The following is a 22,023-nucleotide window of genomic DNA, read 5'->3' as shown; positions in this document are numbered from 1 at the left end:
CCTGGCCAGGATCTTGCTCCAATTGATTTTTAAATACCTTGTTACTGCCTCAACCTGTTTTTTCCTTTGCTTTCCTCAAAAGAGCATGGTGATGTTTCTTTTTTCCCTGCATTGCTTATTAAAACTTGACACTCTTCTGCTTTTTCATTCTCTTTCTTAAAAAAGGATTTTTATTTCTTGAAGTTTTGCCACAGTCTGGGCAGTACTAGAGAACAATTGCTGGCTTCTTTTTATCTTTAGTTGACCTTTTCTTACATTGTAGGATGCTTTCCAGTTAAATCCTAATCATTGTGCTTTTGAAAAACTTCCAAACATTATGAAGAGATTTAGCCTTCTTGGCTCTTCCTTTCAGTGTCTCTCAGAATTACCCTAATTTAGCAAAAGTTTCCCTTTCATACTCAAATGTGACTATTGGACACTGTTTCCTGTTGGCCTTTATGCTAAAAGGGAATAGCATTTTGGTTATTTCCAATTATCTTTTGTTTCATCAGAGATTTTGCATCAGATGACGGAATGAAATCATAGATTAAATTAAATTAAATTGTTCCCACCTCTGGTTCTTCCAGGACTGTCTGAAATATCTAGGAATTTGGACTTATGGCCTGAACTTGAATTAGTATAAAAATGTAGCTTTTATTATTATAAAAAATTATCCTTTGTATGACTGATGACCCCATCTAACAGTTATCTAAGAGTAACCAAATTCTTTTCATTAGCTTCATTCTACCAATTTCTTTTTAAATGCCTTCTGTAAAAGTTGATACATTTGTTAGTTTCTTGAAATTACTATCCTTTTTTGCTAATGATTTCATGATAAATATGGCACATGGTTTCTTTTAAGGACCTGGTGAATAATCAGCTCACTCTGTGAGTGAGATGGGCAGCCTCTAAATTTGATATATAAATAAAATAAAACAGCATTAGAATAAAGGCAGGAAGCCTATAGGAACAAGGTCTGTGCTTTTTGTGTCAGAGAAATATTAGGACTAGATTGATTAAACCCTAACATTTTCAGTAACTATATCTGATAATGCCACAGTATTCCTTTATTTAGCTAAACTAGGTTGTACAACTGCACTTCTGTTATTTTGACTGTGAAGACTTACCCTCTCCAATTCTAATCATTAGTTCTGTAAATTCAGTTCCCTCTTTCAACACAACAGGACCTGTATGTATACAGAAGCCATCTTTGAGAGACATTACCTACTATGGATCCAGTTTTTAGTTGGGAGCATATATTTGCTAGAATTATTTTTTCATCTGATGAACAGAACAGTGATTCAGATTTACAGAAGACGTAGTGTTTTACCTCCTGTACATTTATTAATTATATAGATTTATATGACCTCACAATCAAAATGCAACTCTTAAGTGGCTAATATGAATAAAAATAAATTTTAAAAGAATATAAGAAAATGGATTGTACTTTCCACTCAGCCCCTTAAAAAATGCAATAATCATAATTCAGAATGAGGTGGGTCCATTGCTAAACGAAAAATATGGATCTTTTAACACCCCATAAAAGGCCATCAAGGTCAGGGCCATCCCAATTTTAGCAGGATAGGCTGTTCCCTAAGCCAGGTACTATGACCAAAAAAGAGAGCTCCCTTTACTAGTCCCATTAGATAACATGTTTTAATATATAGGGCTGGATCATGGCCACATTGCTAGATAGTCCTTATGGGACAAAGAGACATTGGAGACTGGTCTTGCAAATAAAATGGCCATTTGCTGTGAAGACAGTTACAGGTGTTAAACCAACACCTTGAATTGTACCTGGAAGTGCACTAGGCGCCAGTGCAGCTCACAGAGGAGAGGTGATATGTGGGTAAAGTGAGGCATACCTATGCTGCTGAATTCTGGTCTAGTTGCAGCTTTGGGATGGCAATCCCATGCAATAGTCCAAATGGAAATGATCAAGGTATGAGTGAGGGCCTCCTAATTTAAGAGGAGCAGTTGGCACACAAGATGGATTTGTGCAAAGGTTCTCTTGACCATAGCTGTCACCTATTTCTTGAGCAAGAGTGTAAGAGGGCCTCTAAGAGTATAAGAGAACTAGTTGTATTAGGGGGTGCTACCTTAATCAGAGCCAAAGATGAAGTGCTTAATTCAGTTTTACCAGAGTTGAACTTGTAACTATTCCTTTTCATCCAGGCTCGCACACCTCCAGACACTGAGAAAGCATCTTGATACATCACTTTATTGAGTCAGGATGGAGATGTATAGTTGAGTCTCATCAGAATATGGATGGTATCTGGCCCCTTGATGTCAGATGGCCTCACCCAACAGCATATCAATTGTATTGAAAGCTGCTGGGATATCAAGGAACATTTCTTTGGAAACTACAAGTTTAAATTAATCCAAAATAATCAGGGCCGATTGTTTCAGTCAGCTCCACTGGACTTGAACATCTGGAGTGCAGCTCAGAGCAGATTTAAATGATTTTATTCGACAGATGCCTAAAATGTTCCTTGCAGCAGTTTTGCAGGTGTTTGTCCAGTCTCCCTTTCCCCAAGAGGAGTTAACTGACCTTAAACAGGGCCACTGCTTGGCAATTTGCAGCTATGATGCAAGTGAATACTTACTTACATTTTGTCATTCTTGGCACCCTCAGGTAATCTTTAATAAAACCCATGTTCAGTCAGATGTACTCCTTATCTTCCTCCAACAGTACTCTAGGTGTTTCTTTTGTTGTTTTATTTTCCAAAGGGCTATCTAGGATCTACAAACAAAAAGCAGCCACACAGTTCAATCAAAACAATCCCATTGTTTTGTTCCAAGTTATGAATATTCCAAGTTTTAAGACCTCAGTCATCTCAAGTACTAGAATGTTAGGGAAACCCCAGGCTCCCCTGAAACCCAACTACAAAGGACTGACTAAATAAATTCTACTGCTTGAGTTAGGAGACAGCCCAGAAATACTCCGACACAGAAAGTGATGTCCACTATGACAAGGAATTTTATCCATTTACCCCATAATCAGATTGCATCACATCACCTCTACCTGCAGACAGAAAACAGATTCATGATCACAGCTGTAGGTCAGGCCTATTGTCATCGCGATGGCCATGAATTCTGAGCCATGTTCAATTTCATACCTAGAAAAGTCAGGTTGAAGTGTCCCCTCCTGTTCAACATCTATATGAAGCCGCTGGGTGAGATCATCAGTGGCTTCGGTGTGCGGTACCAGCTTTACGCTGATGATACTCAGCTGTATTTTTCCACACCGGGCCACCCCAACAAAGCCATCGAAGTGCTGTCCCGATGCTTGGAAGCCGTATGGGTCTGGATGGGGAGAAACAGGCTCAAGCTCAATCCCTCCAAGACAGAGTGGCTGTGGATGCCGGCATCCCGGTACAGTCAGCTGAGTCCTGGGCTGACTGTTGGGGGCGAGTCATTGGCCCCGATGGAGAGGGTGCGCAATCTGGGCGTTCTCCTGGATGAACGGCTGTCTTTGGAAGATCATTTGACGGCCGTCTCCAGGAGAGCTTTTTACCAGGTTCGCCTGGTTCGCCAGTTGCGCCCCTTTCTAGATCGGGATGCCCTATGCACGGTCACTCACGCCCTCGTGACCTCTCGTCTGGATTACTGCAATGCTCTCTACATGGGGCTCCCCTTGAAGGGCATTCGGAGGCTGCAGTTAGTTCAGAATGCGGCTGCGCGGGTGATAGAGGGAGCCCCTCGTGGCACCCACGTGACACCTTTCCTGCGCAGACTGCACTGGCTGCCTGTGGCTTTCCGGGTGCGCTTCAAGGTGCTGGTAACTATCTTTAAAGCGCTCCATGGCATTGGGCCGGGTTATCTACGGGACCGCCTGCTGCTACCAAATACCTCTCACCGACCCGTGCGCTCTCACAGAGAGGGACTCCTCAGGGTGCCGTCGGCTAGGCAGTGCCGTCTGGCGACACCCAGGGGAAGGGCCTTCTCTGTGGGGGCTCCCACCCTCTGGAACAAACTCCCCCCAGGACTTCGTCAACTTCCGGACCTCCGAACCTTCCGCCGCGAGCTTAAAACATATCTATTTGTCTGCGCAGGGCTGGATTAGGTTTTTTAAATTTTTTAAATTTAGATTTTAAATGGGTTTTTATATATATTGTTTTAATTATCGGGCTATATTTAATAAGTTTTTTAACGGACATTTTATCTTGTATTTATATGTATTTTATCTGCCTGTGAACCGCCCTGAGTCCCTAGGGAGATAGGGCGGTATACAAATTTGAATAAACTAAACTAAACTAACTAAACCAAGTCTATGAATTTAGAAAATTCTGCTGCCAACCTGGCCACAGAATCAAGTAGCTGTATCAGGGAAGCAGTAATCCCAAATGATCCTTCAGGCCTAATTTTACAAGCAGGGTTTTTCATCCAGATACCTATGGTGGAGCATCCCTGAAAGCCATAGGAATCTTTGATACTGATAGCCACTCTTCCAGCCATACCATGGGATCACATCTGATGTAGGGGATCACTTGATCCTCACAAGGCCTAATTTCTGAGTTGGGGGGAATCAGGTTTTGGTTATACGTGCTAGCTTGGCTCTTTTACTCATGATTGTATTGTGTAAGGAGAGAAGTCTTACTACAGGCATTGTTAATGGTGCAAACTTTCTACCTATATGAGAAACTGCTTACCCAATACTTAATTGTGATTACTATTATTTATTTATTTATTTATTTATTGTTTATATTTATATACCGCCCTATCTCCCAAAGGACTCAGGGCGGTTTACAGGCATTTAAAAGCAATAAATACAATTCTAAAAACAATTAAAAAAACTTATTCAAAAGCCTAATAATTAAAAATATAAAAAATTAAAACCCAAGTTAAAACCCACAAACTAAAAACTAACTCAGTCCTGCGCAGTTAAATAGGTATGTTTTAAGCTCATGGAAGGTCCAAGGTCCGGAAGCTGGACGAAGTCCTGGGGAGTTCGTTCCAGAGGGTGGGAGCCCCACAGAGAAGGCCCTTCCTGGTGTCGCCAGATGGCACTGCCTAGCTGACGGCACCCTGAGGAGTCCCTCTGTGAGAGCGCACGGTCGGTGAGAGGTATTCGTAGCAGTAGGCGGTCCCGTAGATAACCCGGCCCTATGCCATGGAGCGCTTTAAAGGTGGTCACCAAAACCTTGAAGCGCACCCGGAAGGCCACAGGTAGCCAGTGCAGTCTGCGCAGGATGGGTGTTATACGGGAGCCACGAGGGGCTCCCTCTATCACCGGCGCAGCCGCATTCTGGACTAACTGCAGCCTCCGGATGCCCTTCAAGGGGAGCCCCATGTAGAGAGCATTGCAGTAATCCAGGCGAGACGTCACGAGGGCGTGGGTGACTGTGCACAGGGCATCTCGGTCCAGAAAGGGGCGCAACTGGCGCACCAGGCGAACCTGGTAAAACGCTCTCCTGGAGACGGCCGTCAAATGATCTTCCAAAGACAGCCGTTCGTCCAGTATTCTTGTGCTCTTGTATCCTTTGCCACAATTTTTTCCCTGCATTCCCATTTCCTGATGCATTGGAAACTTTTGGAGTGTTCTGTAAGGCAAGGTTCATTCTTCTTCAGTGATCTTTTTTGTGATGCTGTCATCTTAAGGATTTATTTTAATTCTTTGCATTTTTGAAAATTTGCTTTGCTCCTGATGCAAGTCATGAAGTATTTGTAAATAAACTGGTGTCTCCCTTTAAACTCTCCCCACCCAGTTGTATATGGAAGAAATATTTAGAGGGGAAAAAGTAGATGAATCAGGAAAACATACTGGATTTTAAACTATTCTATATATTTAGGAAACTGGTCTCAGTTTTGTGGTCTGCTGCATTGGTTTTGAATAATGAACAGGAACAGTGAGATCTCTCTTGTGTATATGTAGTAATGATACAGAATTTGTCGCTGAAAATTAGTCTATTTATAATTACATATAAGCCACATGATTTTTCCTACTCTTATGGAAAATAATTAGCTTCTCTTGTTTTGCAATGTAACTCAAAATGACTTGGAAGGTTCTCTATTGCTATTGTGTTACTATCATCATGCTCACCAGGTGGCACTGTGTCTGGAAAATAAATAAATCTTGAATCTATTAAATGTATTTTATGTTGTTTCCCATGGAGTCATCGGTAAGTTTTGCACACATATTAGAACAAAAAAAATTAAAATATAGCATTAATGTATTTACATTTTTTTAAATAAAAAGAGTCTGCAATAAAATGGGAACCCCCTACACATAGAAACATAGGCATATACGGAGGCCGCAATAATCTTCATAAAGGGAAAACCAGTTTTGCTTTCACTCACTTTTTCAAAATAATCAACTATGTGACATCTCACAAAAAAGGAAATTAAAATTAGAAACTTATGAAGGAGAAGTTATATACATTTCAGGTAATGAAACTTGAAAAACAGATAAGGTCTATGTGAAGCAGAAGTATAAAGTTAGTAAAGTAGATGTGCTTGATTTACTAGTACTTATGGGACCACCTACTGTTATCCCATGCCTCCCACCGACCTGTACACTCACACAGAGAGGGACTTCTCAGGGTGCCGTCCGCCAAACAATGTCGGCTGGCGGCCCCCAGGGGAAGATCCTTCTCTGTGGGGGCTCCTACCCTCTGGAACGAACTTCCCCCTGGTTTGCGCCAAATACCTGATCTTCTGACCTTTCGCCCTGAGTTGAAAACGTATTTATTTACTCGCGCGGGGCTGGCCTAAGTTTTTTGTTAAATTTTTTTAAATTTCTAAATTTTAGATGAATTTTAATGGGTTTTTAGTTTTTAAATGTTTTATAATTTCGGCCAATTGTATAATAAGTTTTTTAATTTGTTCTTAATTGTATATTGTTACTGTTTTATTTTTGGCTATAAACCGCCCTGAGTCCTTCGGGAGAAGGGCGGTATAGAAATCTAATAAATAATAATAATAATAATAATAATAATAATAATAATAATAATAATAATAATAATAATAATAATAATAATAATAATAATAATAATAATAATAATACCTGCCCTAAAGCAGAAAGACATTTGTGGTGGGGCTGCGGGTCCTCCGGAGGGATGGGGAGATTTTTTAATAATTTTAAAATTAAAAATTCTGGCTTTCTGTAGAGTACCAAATAAAGCATATATAGTATAAAGATGTCTGTACCTGGTTTGAATTCTCTATAATAGTATTGCACAGCTGAAATGCCACTAGAAGGAATAGAAATAGTAGGCATCTAAATCTAGACTTGTATAGACAGTCAAAAGTTGAATTTATAGAAGGTAACTTGATTCTGTATTCTGTTTACTATATCAGGTTGGTGACTTTGGGGATGCCACAAATTGGCCAACGCCAGGAGAAATAGCTCACAAGAGTATACAGGTAAGAACATACTCTGATTCGGGGGGTGGGGAGTCTCATCTGTTTAGCCTGTTCATGAACTGATGGTGTTGCTGAATAAAGAATATTCTCCAACTCAATAAATTCTGTTGTTTAAGAGGGGTGTTTCTTATCCATGAAGCAGCTTGTTAAACTGTCAGCAAATTCCTATTTCATTTTCATATTTTTGTACTTATTGGTTGATGCTATTTGTTTAAAATAAAATCTGAATATGTTCTAGAAAGGAGATATTTCTCTATTATGTTGGATGTGTGGAATTTGTTTTATTTTTGTCTTTTTGTTATTGATAATTGTAACCATCTACTACTATTGATACTTAATTTGGCTATCAAACAACTCTTCAAAGCAACAATATTCCAAAAACTACAATAAAATAATCTTCAAGTAGCTTCTGCTGCTCCTACATCATATTATTCAGTACAGATTACATTCAATAGTGGATATTTTTCATTTCATTCTAGGAGAGAGGATGCCCAACACTGGGTATTGTTCTTGGGGCTTTTGCTGTTAGATGTATATATATGCGGGTATATATATATACGTTAGATGTATATATATATGCAGCTATATGTGGGTATGTGTGAAGAGACCATGCATATATATGTATGTGGTTTATATGGCAACCATGAGCAATTAAAATCAATTAAACCTCCATAATAATGTAAACAGCTCTCTTCACACATACCCACATTAAAACGATCATATTCTAATCAGGCACCATAACAATCCCACAGCACTAAATATGTGCTGAACTCAACTCCTTTCTGGGTTGACTCTTGGATGAAGCACAAGTTCTTACAGCTTTCTGGAAGGCTAAGGGGCTTCTACATTCATTAAGTAGAAAGAAAAAGATACTCACGCAACATAGAGCTTAAAATGAAGTGAAGAGGCCTATCATCCTGTGTATCATCCTTTCTTCAGTATTTTTGTTTTTGTTTTTCCTTCCCTTGATTATTTTTTCTTTAAGATCAATAACACTTTTTACTTTCATTTTCCTGTTTTTTATTGTAAACTTTTTGGTGATGACTGCTAAGTCTGTTTTTCTTGTGGTATATGTAAGCACTCCTTACATATCCAAAAAGGAAATCACCACTAGAGGTCCTCACTACTTGAATAACTTTTTTTAATCCACCAAGTTTCTTTGTTCATATAATTTGGATATATTTGGATAATATTCCCATCTTTTATATGCATATTTCCGATATGGAACTTCCTTGGTATATAGAAGCCTTCAATGTTCTTTTAGAGAATTTCCAAATATTATGTCACAAAAAGAAGATAATTAGTTGAACTTAAAAAAAAACCTTATATTATTAAAATTAATTAGAAGAGAACTTGGGGTTTAGAAAACTGTATAAATGTGAGTGCATGTATAGGCATTGGCAGAAGAGAGGAACAAAGTAGCTACATTCCATTTTTACTGATCTAGATTCTTGCTGAATTTCATGTATGCATCATTATATCAAAAATAGCATAACAGATAATTAAAAAAAACCCATTTAATTATAGTCGGAGATTACCTGGGCTTAGGTGAACTAAGGAAGGAGAGAATGAAGGGAGACTGCAGGAATCTCTCTCTTCATGCTTCAATATAGACACTATTTCCCCCCATTACAGAACTTAACGTTCAGTTTGAACAACACTTTTGGGGGGTGCTAACTCTGTGCTTAGGAGAAGGCCAGGAATAGCTCATTACAGGTTCAAGGCAGAGGATTTCCTTTTAGGGTTTCCCTGCCCACCATCATCCCTAGCTCAGCAATGCTATTCTGGGACAGGAGCCTGGAACTCATTCTAAAACCTAGCCAAAGTGAAGAGAAGATGATGTACTTACTATGTAGCAATGTTGAAATTGCTGTCAAAAAAGTGGGTTAAGAAACTGAACTTCTTAAACTGGCAATATGCCCTTGGCTCTCTTCAGAGTGGATACGACAAATACCCGGAAGTAGAACATGAATGCCAAAATACTTAAAGCATATTTCTTGCTTTTGACTTCCTTTTGTTTTGGCAGCAGAGTGTCAGCTTTACAACTTTGTAAAATGCTCTCAGACTTTCTTTGTCTTCGTCTCCTGCCCCTGTCTTCATTGACAAAATGAGGCTGTTACTAGGTTTCAAAACGATTTAGAAACTATGGTGAAAGCCTTGCTTTTGCAATACATGTGTTTCAAGTATGCACATTCCCCTCTAAATTGCAAATGGACAGGTTGTTGGGTAGGCTGAATGCCACCACGTGTTTACTGGACCCGTGCCCCTCCTGGCTGGTGCTGGCCACTCAGGAGGTGACACGAGGCTGGCTCCAGGCGATTACGAGTGCCTCCTTGTTGGAGGGAGTCTTTCCGGCCGCCTTGAAAGAGGCGGTGGTGAGGCCCCTCCTCAAGAAGCCCTCCCTGGACCCAGCTGTCTTAGGTAATTATCGTCCGGTCTCCAACCCGCCGCGGCGAAGGTTGTAGAAATATGGTGGCATATCAGTTTCCCCTGCACCTGGATGAAACTGTCTATCTAGACCCGTTCCAGTCCGGTTTCCGGCCCGGCTACAGCACGGAGACGGCTTTGGTCGCGTTGGTGGATGATCTCTGGAGGGCCAGGGATAGGGGTTGTTCCTCTGTCCTGGTCCTATTAGACCTCTCAGCGGCTTTCGATACCATCGACCATGGTATCCTGCTGCGCCGGTTGGAGGGATTGGGAGTGGGAGGCACCGTTTATCGGTGGTTCTCCTCCTATCTCTCCGACCGGTCGCAGACGGTGTTGACAGGGGGGCAGAGGTCGGCCCCGAGGCGCCTCACTTGTGGGGTGCCGCAGGGGGCGGTTCTCTCGCCCCTTCTGTTCAACATCTATGTAAACCGCTGGGTGAGATCATCAGTGGCTTCGGTGTGAGGTACCAGCTGTACGCTGATGACACCCAGCTGTACTTTTCCACACCGGGCCACCCCAATGAAGCTATCGAAGTGCTGTCCCGGTGTTTGGAAGCCGTACGGGTCTGGATGGGGAGAAACAGGCTCAAGCTCAATCCTTCCAAGACAGAGTGGCTGTGGATGCCGGCATCCCGGTACAGTCAGCTGAGTCCTCGGCTGACTGTTGGGGGCGAGTCACTGGCCCCGATGGAGAGGGTGCGCAATCTGGGCGTTCTCCTGGATGAACGGCTGTCTTTTGAAGACCATTTGACGGCCGTCTCCAGGAGAGCTTTCCACCAGGTTCGCCTGGTGCGCCAGTTGCGCCCCTTTCTAGACCGGGATGCCTTATGCACGGTCACTCACGCCCTCGTGACGTCTCGCCTGGATTACTGCAATGCTCTCTACATGGGGCTCTCTACATGGGGCTCCCCTTGAGGGGCATCCGGAGGCTTCAGCTAGTCCAGAATGCGGCTGCGCGGGTGATAGAGGGAGCCCCTCGTGGCTCCCGTGTGACACCTATCCTGCGCAGACTGCACTGGCTACCTGTGGCCTTCCGGGTGCGCTTCAAGGTGCTGGTGACAATCTTTAAAGCGCTCCATGGCATAGGGCCGGGCTATTTACGGGACCGCCTACTGCTAGCAAATACCTCTCACCAACCCGTGCGCTCTCAGAGAGGGACTCCTCAGGGTGCCGTCAGCTAGGCAGTGCCATCTGGCGACACCCAGGGGAAGGGCCTTCTCTGTGGGGGCTCCCACCCTCTGGAACGAACTCCCCCCAGGACTTCGTCAACTTCCGGACCTCCGAACCTTTCGTCGCGAGCTTAAAACACACTTATTCATCTGCGCGGGACTGGATTAGATTTTAAAGTAACTGGTTTTAAGGGTTTTTTACTATTTATACTGGTTTTAATGATTGGGCTATAGAATAAGTTTTTTAATTGTCGTTTTAATCTGTATTTATATGTATTTTAACTGCCTGTGAACCGCCCTGAGTCCTTAGGGAGATAGGGCGGTATATAAATATGAAAAATAAAATAAATAAATAAATAAATAAAATAAATAGTTTCTTTTTTTAAAAAAAAAATGCTCATTTTTGGGAGCAAACTACTGGTTTATAATTGCAGTAGTGAACTTGACTTCAAGCCAAACTATATGATACTATTGGAGGTGTTAATGGTTCCACATAGGAATAAATAAATATAAATCAATATCTTGAGGTAAGAATGTAGATAAGATTGCTACTTTGCTAAGTTATTTGTGATTATCTTTTCCTGTACCTCAAATGTCTCATCTATCATTTTCAGCAGTTGTCACAAAAATCCCAATCTCTACGGAAACTTCATATTAAGAAAAATATGAGGGAGCAGGAGAAAGGGGAAGGAAGTGATGGCAAGGAGAACATGAAAACTCGATCCGATGAATCAGGAGAAGAGAAAAATGGAGATGATGACAACCAGAAATTGGCTCAAAAGAAAAAAGGTGAGAAAAGGCTGTCTTTGGGCTCTTAGCAGATGTGTAGTATGGCAACTCTAGACTTTCCATCAGCATTTTTGTTGGCAGGACTCTGTATTGATAAAGAGGACTGTAGTTCCAGTGCATTAGGAATTAATGACTATATACTTCATTGACATTAACATTAGGGAAATTTTTTATTTAATAATGAGAGGAGGAATGTTCCTCCTCAAGTGCTTGGGTTTTTTTTTTGGGAAAATAAAAGTTTTTCAAATCAGAAATAAAGCTGTTAGGATAACATTAATGAACGTTAACATTACAACAATATTCTGAAGTATATTAGCCTCAAATAAATAACAGGCTTATGGTCATCAAATAAAAATTCAAAGCTGAAAAAGGGGTTGAATCTGACTGTAGAACAGAAAAGAAAACATACTAAATTACATGTAATTAGAGTGATCTATAAATCTAGGAATCAACAAAAAATGCTTTATGTAAACTTAAGAAGTAATCATCATAGTGAAGCAATCCAATTTCAAATACAGCTCCTTCAGATTCTGGAGAAAAAATTAAACTTGCATATCAGATATTACCTTGAAATCACAAAAATGTCTATTTCTTTGAAACGGAATTCCCAAAGAATTAATAAGAGATTAAATCAGCAGAGAAAAATGTTAACGTGCAAAAATGAAATCTAAAAGCAAAGCTCCCTTCCTTATGTGTCTTTAAGAATAGTACCAGCACAAAAATATTGCAGGAAAAATATTTGCACGCACATGAAAAAAGAAAATGGAGCAAAGTTTGAGTCTGGGTAAAAAAGGTGTTAGGTTTCCAACGTCCTGGTTGCTTTCTAATTGGCATCACATGATTATGTAGCTTAGCTATGACAGTTGCTGCATTTTCTGATTGCTATCCTTAAGCAAGTTTGTCTTGTCAACATTTATACCTCTTGCCAGCATCCCCACTGACTTTGGTTGCAGGAAGTTGGCCAAGAAGGTTGCAGATGGTGCCCAGAGTGCATTCACATGACCACAAGGATGCTGCAATGGCTGGAACTTTTGAGGACCAGTCATTAAGCACCATTCATTCAGTGCTATTATTGTAAGTCCAGTCAGTCACTGAATAAGTGGTTATCAATCGAGGACCACCTTTAGTACTGAGAAATAGTTTTCTATTATCTTGAAACAATAACATTTTAAAATCTTATCACTGTATGTTCAAAGTACAGTCTATTAGAAATATATAACTTGGCCACCTTTCCTCCATGCTGATCCATGATCTTGTTGCGTAGTCAATATCTGTTTACTATAGCAACCATTTATTATTTTTTTCTCATAGTAAGCGAAAGTATAGGACTAAGGAAATCTCTGCCCTCAGAAAAAGCATGCATTATGAATTGAGGTAGGAACAATATTCTGGTTCAGTCTTCCATTTTAATACATTCCTCAGTAGGCCCTGTCTGCAGGACTCACAAAGTAGAACATGAATAAACTGATCACGTTGTTTCTAGGCCAGCATTCTGATGTCCTTATCATAATTGGTTTTTTGAAATCTTCAGTTATTCATTGCTGTTCCGGGAGTCAGAAATATTTTGACAGTTTGTGTCACACATTTTTCAGAATTACGTTGATTTGCATCCTTCGAAGATTAGTCCTAGGCAATAATTTTTGTATTGCAGGCAGTAGACACAAATGGGTACCCCTGCAAATAGATATGAAGTCTGAAGTGCCAAGGGATAAAACCGCTTCTCGTAACAACAGACAGAATGAGCAGCACCGGCATCCTTCCAACAACCGAAGTGAATCAAAAGGTATGAGTTGAATATCTTTGAAAGCAGTTAAATGAACACACACACACACACACACACACACACACACACACACACACACGTTTAGATTATCATCATATCTTTTCATCTTCTTTGTACACAAATGAGCAAAACATTTCTAACTTGAAATGGACACTGACTATTCTGAGAAAATAAGTTTCCTCTTCAATAGTAGTGACTTGGAAAAATCATTACAGGTAGTCCTTGCTTACCAACTGTCCTTTTAGTGACCATTTGAAGTTACAACCTGGTTGGAAAAAACAGATCTCATATTTACAGCCATCACAGCATCCCACGGGCATGTGATCACCATTTGCAACCTTCACAAGCAGAATTAATAGAGAATGTGGTTATAGCTGACTTCGTGCCTCATTTATTACTGTGATGATTCAATTAATGACAGAAGTGGAAGTGTTGTAAGGCCAACACAGTCATGTGATTTCTCATTTAATGACTGTTGATTCATTGAACAATGGAAATAACTTTGTAAGGTCATCACTGTCATAGGATTTTTGGCTTAGTAACAGAATTGCCAGTCCCAATTATAGTTAGTGAGCGATGACAGGTTTTTATTTTACTCCCATCTGCTGAAATTAGTTGAAGGGAAATAGGTTTGAGGTAAAGTTGATTAAGCACATGCTAGAGTCAGTTTTGATCTAAAAGCCTATAAGTTTGCTTGATAAGTGAGTTTATTGCTGGCTTTAAAGTACTGTAGGGAGAAGATTTTTGCTAGTAATGAGGATTTTATAGGGAAAAATTGTTGATCTGTGATTGGTTGTTCAACTCAATTCAGTGAGTATTTTTATGAAGACCAAGCTACAAGAGTTTTGCTTAATTTCTGGTTCCATGTTTTGCTATGGGCATTAGACATAATGTTTTAATTCTAGGCTAATTTTTAAAATCATCCTTTTGAACATGGATTCCTTCTTCCATGTTTTTGTAAACCTGTTCCTAATGCAGACCAATTGAAATGTTTTGGCAAGTCTTTTGGAATATAAAACATCAAGACACTTTGAGTTTTGTTCTGACTTCCAGAACAAATTGTTTTCCATTTGACGTACCCCTGTCCCCATAGACTATTCTAATCTCTCACATGGTTTATAGTATAGTCTAAATAACTAGCCAGTTGGGATATTCCTTTTTATATGGCAAAGCCTCCTTCAAATATTATTGCTATGTCTAACTAAGCCTCCTTCATCTGTTATATAATAAGCATAGAAATAGATTGATTCTTTTAACCTCCCTGATTGCTTAAAGATGCCTGAACATACCAATTCATAGTCATTTTAGTGCTTCAATCTCAGTCATGTTTTCCCTTTCTATTTATTTTGTTGCAGGATGGCATTTAGATAACAAGCATGAACGGAATTGGCCTGATCATGATGAAACTTCTAGTGTTAAAAGTGATGGGGCAACTGTTCGTGGTGCTTTCAGGGGCAGAGGACGTGGCCGGGGACGAGGGAGAGGGAGAGGAAGAGGAGGTACTCGCTGTACGTATAATATATTCATAACCATTCTTCCATGTACAGAATATTGGTGATGCTGCAGATAAAGAACTGGCAAGCAACATTTTATTTCCAGCAGGAATGTCAGTAATTGAGGATAGCTGATTTGTTTGTGCTAAACTTTGACTGAATATAGTTCGAATCATTCAGTAGATGAATGAATTTAAAGTCTTTTCCAAACTAATGTTTTTTATTGAATTTTAAGTCCCTTTAACCAAAGAATAATAGAAGTAGAAATAATACATAAATATTAATACACAGTAAAAACACAATTACACAGAATGTAATTAAAAAGTTAAATAATTTCTTGTGGTAATTATTAGAATAGAACTGGGGAGACCCACGTTCAATTTTACTGTCATATCTAGAAGCTCACTAGGGCTTCGTCATTGGGCTAGTCAATAACATCAGTGTCTATTAATTACAAAAGGAAAGCTTAAGATGATTGATTCTGGCATACCTTTTTTTTGAAAAATCAAGACAAGTGATCAGTTTTAATATAAACTTCCCTGTGTTGTGAGGAAAAAAAGTTTCTTACAGCATCTTAAAAGAGTCTTTAAAATGCTTCAAGAATCTGTCAGTTTTATTGCAATTGACTAATAATTAAAAGTAAAGTGTGCTCCAAGGGTGTGGCATAAGAAAAGATATACTGTAAAAGGACTTTGAAATCTAGTTTTGTGATAAGAGAGGCCCTTCTGCAGATAGTAAACCTTTGATCTTTAGGCAGCAAGCTTTTGATCCATCTGGTCAGAAGAATTGTGAACTAGATAAGTTAGCTTTGGTTGGGTGTGATGTGACACTGGTTAACAGTTTATCTGCCATGTTTTATATCACTCGACATCCTCCGGTACCTTTCAAGAGTTTTCACAGATTAAATACATTGCCATTTGACCAAGACATGGGGGACTGTTGGCAGATACAGCTGATTCAAAAATAGTCATAGCTGGCACACTGAATATATATGTGCAGATTTGGTTATTATTGCATAATTGAATTTGGGAGTGCAGGCATTCCCAAACAATATATCTGGGGTTTTTTCCCCCAGAGGTTTAGGGGAATCTCAATTCTTGTGTCTTAACTTTCTACTAACTAGCTGCACTATCATTATCATTTTTTGTTGTTCAACCTCCTTATTCACACCTCACCATTATTAATTCTCATAACATTATGAATGTGCCATATTCTTTGAGTTATGTGACAGGGGTTATCAGCAGAATGTCATATTGGTGACACTTTATTCCAAATCTCAGGGTAACCGTTTCCAATCTTTTAATTTCAATGAAGAAATGAATGGGAGAAAATATAGAACCATGTAGATCAGTGCAGGTCAGTGGTCATAGTATCAAACAGTAGTTCACTGCTTGGCTATTATATTTCATCTTGATTGTGTTTGACCAGTGCAATACAGATTTCATTTGAGAAGAAAAGGTTTTTAAAAAGATTCTTTTTCTCTTGTTCCTTCTTCAGCTCACTTTGATTATCATTATGGATATCGGAAATTTGATGCTTCTGATGGCACACGTACACAGAAATACACTAGTAATATCACTTATTACTTTGATAACATCAGTAGCACTGAGCTGTACAGTGTTGACCAAGAACTGCTCAAAGACTACATCAAACGACAGATGTATGTATTCGTTTTGGTTCTAGGAGTAGTTTTTCAATCTTTTAAAAGCCTTCTTAGATATTTGGCAAACCACTTTATTTCTGTGGCAGAATACTCTTTATCCATTAAGAAATTACTAAATAGTCTCTTATTTAGATATACTGTGCTGCCCTTTCCAAAACAAGTAAAATGGCAATTAGTACAGCAGGATCAAAGCCTATAATAATAAGCCCTTTCTATAAAATTGTTGCAACTGAAAACATTCAAAATAATGGCTGGTCCTTAAAGTGGTGATAGCAGCAGAAAACAGGGTTATGCCTAACAGCCACTTGAGAATATAGAAGGAAAAATAAGCAATGTGTAATGTAAGATATCTTTTAGAAACATCAGCATATATATGTCAAGCTAACGATAATTATGTCACTTGCAGGAAAAAGGGTGGAATAAGAGAATTTACTTCTTTTTATATTTATTTTCTTTACCTTCAGTAGCAACAAATTTACTAATAACAAAGAAAAATGAATGTTTAAGAAATTGGTACTCTCTGACACAGAGTACGGCAGTGCAACTGGAATAATTCTGATACAATTAATGAGATTATTTTAGGGTAGACATGTCTTCTGTTACTATCAAAAACTACTTCCTTAGCCCATATAATATATTTAAACGTAAGTCTGTCTTAGATTGGGACCAGTTTTGAAAACGATAGATATGATAGAGTAGTAGTAATTCTTATACTTGAGAGAAACTTTGCTGAAGTGAGGTTAGTGTACTTTTAGCATGTCACACGAATAACTATTTCAATTTCCATTACTTGCTATTTTCAGAGAATACTACTTCAGTGTCGACAACTTGGAAAGAGACTTTTTCTTGAGGCGGAAAATGGACACTGAAGGTTTCCTTCCCATCACTCTCATTGCCAGTTTCCATCGGGTACAAGCCCTAACCACAGATGTTGGCCTTATTATTAAGGTAAGGGATAATCTGCCCACCTGTCTACCAGTACTTATGTATTACAATGTGTTGTCATTTTGCTTTTTGTTATATCATACTATCTCATTCAAACTTGCACTAAAAATCTTTTCTATTATGATAAAATGGGCACCCGCTGTGAGGATTTTAATAACACAGCTTTCTCAGAAAAATGCCTGGATTAAGTGACTGCACAGTCCCAAACTGGGGGGCAAGGGGGAAAAAGATTTAGGGTAGCTGCACCCTAAAATCTCAGGATATATGTAGTAAGAAAGTTACAACTTTAGTTTGCCAAGATTCTGTCAGTCGGGTGTAAGTAAAGGAGTGGATTGGATCTCACTGTGTCGTCTCTGGGCTTGGGCCTAAAATCCATTGGTGTACTGAATGAGCTCTTAAAGCTGCCATGTTATGATTCTTGAGAGAGAATCGGAAGTTTTAGAACTTCCATTCCCATATTGGATTGAGTGAGAAAATGGAAATATCAGCAGGTCATATCTGTGTCTCCTCATTACCCAGATGTGCTTTGGAGTAGGAAAGTGATTAAATCAACTTGATTTAAATCAAATCCACTCTGAAACAATGCAAGGAGGGATACTGCAAATATCCCACAGATACCTCTTATCTGATAGCAAAATGGAAGTTTAGTAACAGATACCTCTTATCTGATAGCAAAATGGAAGTTTAGTCTAGTAAAAAGGCATGATTTAAATCAACTCGATTTAAATCATAATTTTTAAAGAGCAACTCTCATCTCTGTCCCTCAGCGGCTCCTCCTCTGACCCACTGTTGACTCACCACAGTCCCATTCACTTTAATGGGATTGTTGGTGATGCAGCAGTGACACAACAAGGTGACAAATGTGACAGGCAGCAGGTGAGTGGACTAACAGGCACTGCCATGATGGATCTGAAATGACCGGTGCTCTTTAATATTATATTTATAAGCTGCTTAGAAGGTTTCATTTTCATTTTTACTGCTTGCCCTTGCTCCTCAGAGCCTGGTGATATAGATGCATTTCTCTTCAAACAATCATACAGTTTGCAGTGTACATAGATTTGCAAAACAATGGGATAAAGGAATATTCCTGAACTTTGTTTTATGATCTCATGGTTACTGTGAAATTGTGTGAATGCATCAATGCAGTCTATGTTATCTCAGCTTGCAGAGCTTGGATTCATTGAATGAGTTTACCAAAAATGTAAATATTGCAGAATATACAGCTTCATGCTATATAACTAAGCTCCATTTCATGCTGAATAAACTAAATTATTAATGTATCTTAAATAGAGAATTATCTTTAGATAGATTTTTTACTCCAAAAGCATTTTATTAAAATAAATTGGATTAAAAAAATCAGATTTATATAAAAACAATCCAATTTTTTTTTTAAAAAAAAATCAATTTTTATTCACTCCGCCTTGTTTTGATATATTAATGCTGAAAATGAGGACTTGTTTTCCAGGCATTAAAAGACAGCAAAGTGGTGGAGATTGTGGACCAGAAAATCAGGAGAAAAGAAGAACCAGAGAAATGGCCTTTGCCTGGCCCTCCCATGGCAGACTATGCACAAACAGACTTCTCTCAGCTAATTAACTGCCCAGAATTTGTGCCCAGGCAGAACTTCCAAAAAGAGACAGGTCAGTACAGATGGAAAATATGAAAATCAAATATGTTCCGCAAAATATGTTGATTTTTGTTGTTGCTACATAATTTGAGATCAAGCCAAACATTTATTTTACAAAACAGCAGCATTACAAAACGTCAACATTTCAGTATTTTATCCAGAGTCTCTGCGTTATTAAAGATAATAATTTTCCTTATATGGGCATCTGTTAACATTTAATGTTGCTCAAGCTCAGCCTCTAATAAAATCCCTGTAATGTGGGATTTGATCCTGTATGAGAAGGCAAACCTGGCAGATATTTCTGAGACCCTGCAGAGCAAGGAGGAGGAGGAAATACCTTTCTCGAAAATACGTCCAGTGGGATTTTGGTTGTGGCACTAGCCACAACTTCATGTGTATGTGTGTGTGTGTGCTATTGTCTATCAGGAGACTCTGAAGATTGCCAGAGGCACTACCTCTCAGATAACCATGTGATAACTTATAAAGCTGGGCCTGAAAATCAGTTGGGAGTTCAGCTATTGTACCACTCTCCCTGCTGCATAGCAGCTTCCTTGCCTACTCTGTTTGAGGTTGTCTTTGGCCTGACAGTGGAATTTCCAAGGTTTATGATTCTGGGGGAACTTCAATTTGTCATCTTTGGGGAACAGACCCAAAGACTGCATGGAACTTCATGGCCAGCATGACAACCATGAACCTGACCCAGTTTATTGCAGGTCTGATCTGTAGGAGAGGGGGCACCTGATAGACCTTGCTTCTCCTGTGCGCTGCTTAAGACAGTCCAAGCAATGGGTGATAACCTTGTCTGATTGGCCAGAGACTGACTGAGTTGTAATTTGTTTAGTTATGCCTCTTCCTTCCTGTTTAGCTCCAATTTGTTAACTCAATCGGCCTAGAGAGAATTATTCTGATTATCCTCCATTGCTTGGACTTTCTTTCTCAACGCACAGAAGAGGTTTATTTCTAAAAAAGCTTTGTTTCTGCTGGGAAGCGGTTTCTGGCACCGCGCCCAGCCAAGCGCTGATCAGCTGAGCTGTGGGGCTCCGCAGCGGCGATTTTTGCTGCAGAGAGGCCTGAACGATGCACGGAGCCTTTGATCTCTTTCCTGTTTGTTCTGGAGGCTGCCTTGTAAGTTTTGGCGTCGGATTAGTGCGGAAAGAGCCGAGGTGCCGGTTCTGCACTCCTTTATTTGGGCAAGGAGCCATGCTGTCAGATTCCAGCTGCGGCAAGCTGCGGGCTGCGGGCAAGCTGCGGTAGTTTTTTCATGCTTAAAAGCCTTGGTATAGATTTTGTGCCATTTTGTCCCCCCACCGCAGCCTTTATTCTAAACTGCTTTTCAAGCCGTGGTGTTGGCTTGGCATGTCTGAAACCCTTAACTGCCCTCCATACTGGTGTTTTCGTACACCAGGGAGGTGATTTCAATAGCAATTGGCAGCAATTAATAGAGATATATTTAACAAGGGATTTATTTGCTGTTTCATAGTTACCTCGTGTTTCTCAAATGGCGTCTCACAGTAGATCTTCTTCTCGCACCTTTGTCTCTCCCGCAGGCATCATGCCTCGGAGGTTCCAACTCAAAAAAAAGGGGAAATCTAGGTCTAAAGAGCCCTCTACCAGATCCCAGCCCTCTGTACAAGCCTCTCCTTCAACTGCATCTGACAAAGATGCCATGAAGCAACAACGTGCATTAGAAAAACAATTTGATAAGGCCCAAAAGTAGGCAGAGGCTGGCAAGGATCCTTCTACATCTGGCTGCATCAGGGAAGCATCTGACTCCTTAAACAAGGAAATTTTGATTCAGGAATCCCAGCTAAATCAGCTTGGTTGGTCTCCTGCTGCCTCCATTACCAGACAGGAAATTCAGGCAGCAGACATGGATATACCTTTGGGGATAGCCAACCCTGAGCCAGGACCCTCTCATCACCGCAGGGGTTCCTGTGCCTCTGCTACTTTCATGCTCACCGTGGCGGAGGAAGGCCAAGGCACTGCACTATCACAAGACATATGCGATATGATTGCCCAAACTATTACAAGGACATTGATGCTGCCCTTATGCAAAGGGGTTTCTTAACTCAGCTGCCAGTGATAGACCTGAATCTAAGGGCAATTCCACCAGTGGGTCATTCTGACAGGACATTCTAGACCAGTGTTGGCAAACCTGTGGCACGCATGCCGGAAGCAGCATGTGAAACAGTCCCGAGACAAATGCACGCCCTCGCCGGTTCCTCGTCGCGTTCCTGTGATCAAATGCACCCCAGTCAGCTGGCCATTGTGTGCGTGCAGTGCTGGCGGACCGCACATGCGCGAGGCAGCATGCGTGCCGGAGGTTCGCCATCACACATGCATGATGGACTGCTGCACTTCCGGAGTCGCCAGCACTGTGTGCATGATGGCCAGCTGGCCGGCGCGCATTTGACCACAGGAACGCGATGGGAGGCGGTGAAGGTGCGCACGTCTTGGGACAGTTTTTCGTGCCACTTCTGGCACGTGGGCGGCACGCGAGAACACGGAAGATTCGCCAACGCAGTTCTAGACCCTCATTCTCTTCACCTTCTCAGCAAAGTGATATGTCATTTATGGGCGAGAAGAGGATGTGATGGATTATAATCTATTTGAGGATGAAAGGATCATCTCAGGTAAGCCCGCTGCCACGGGTCTGTTCCGTCATGATCTGTTTAAAACCTTATTCTATAAGGCAAGGACAACAGTTAATATGGGGGCACTTATTGGGCAACCTGAGGGATCTTTGGACCCTCAAGATCCCATGGCTCTTCTTTTTACCAAGCC

At 40.3% G+C, this 22,023-nt stretch overlaps 1 protein-coding gene across 2 annotated transcripts in view; it reads left to right on the top strand.

Moving 5' to 3' along the window:
- LARP1 (La ribonucleoprotein 1, translational regulator) overlaps positions 1-22,023 on the top strand; it is a 106,857-nt gene that overhangs the window by 60,676 nt on the left and 24,158 nt on the right. Inside the window, exons 3-9 of one of the 2 annotated variants that reach the window (XM_058166576.1) lie at positions 7,279-7,344; positions 11,557-11,728; positions 13,380-13,511; positions 14,867-15,019; positions 16,502-16,664; positions 17,471-17,615; positions 19,078-19,252. In XM_058166576.1, coding sequence (XP_058022559.1) covers positions 7,279-7,344; positions 11,557-11,728; positions 13,380-13,511; positions 14,867-15,019; positions 16,502-16,664; positions 17,471-17,615; positions 19,078-19,252 — 1,006 coding nt within the window. Of the gene's footprint in view, positions 1-7,278; positions 7,345-11,553; positions 11,729-13,379; positions 13,512-14,866; positions 15,020-16,501; positions 16,665-17,470; positions 17,616-19,077; positions 19,253-22,023 lie in introns of both variants that reach the window. The other variant, XM_058166575.1, reaches the window with a different exon arrangement.

The sequence above is a fragment of the Ahaetulla prasina genome, chromosome 2 (genome assembly GCF_028640845.1).
Source record: "Ahaetulla prasina isolate Xishuangbanna chromosome 2, ASM2864084v1, whole genome shotgun sequence".
Lineage (NCBI taxonomy): Eukaryota > Metazoa > Chordata > Lepidosauria > Squamata > Colubridae > Ahaetulla > Ahaetulla prasina.
Note: the sequence above shows the minus strand (reverse complement) of the source record. Positions and strands in the feature narration are given on the sequence as shown.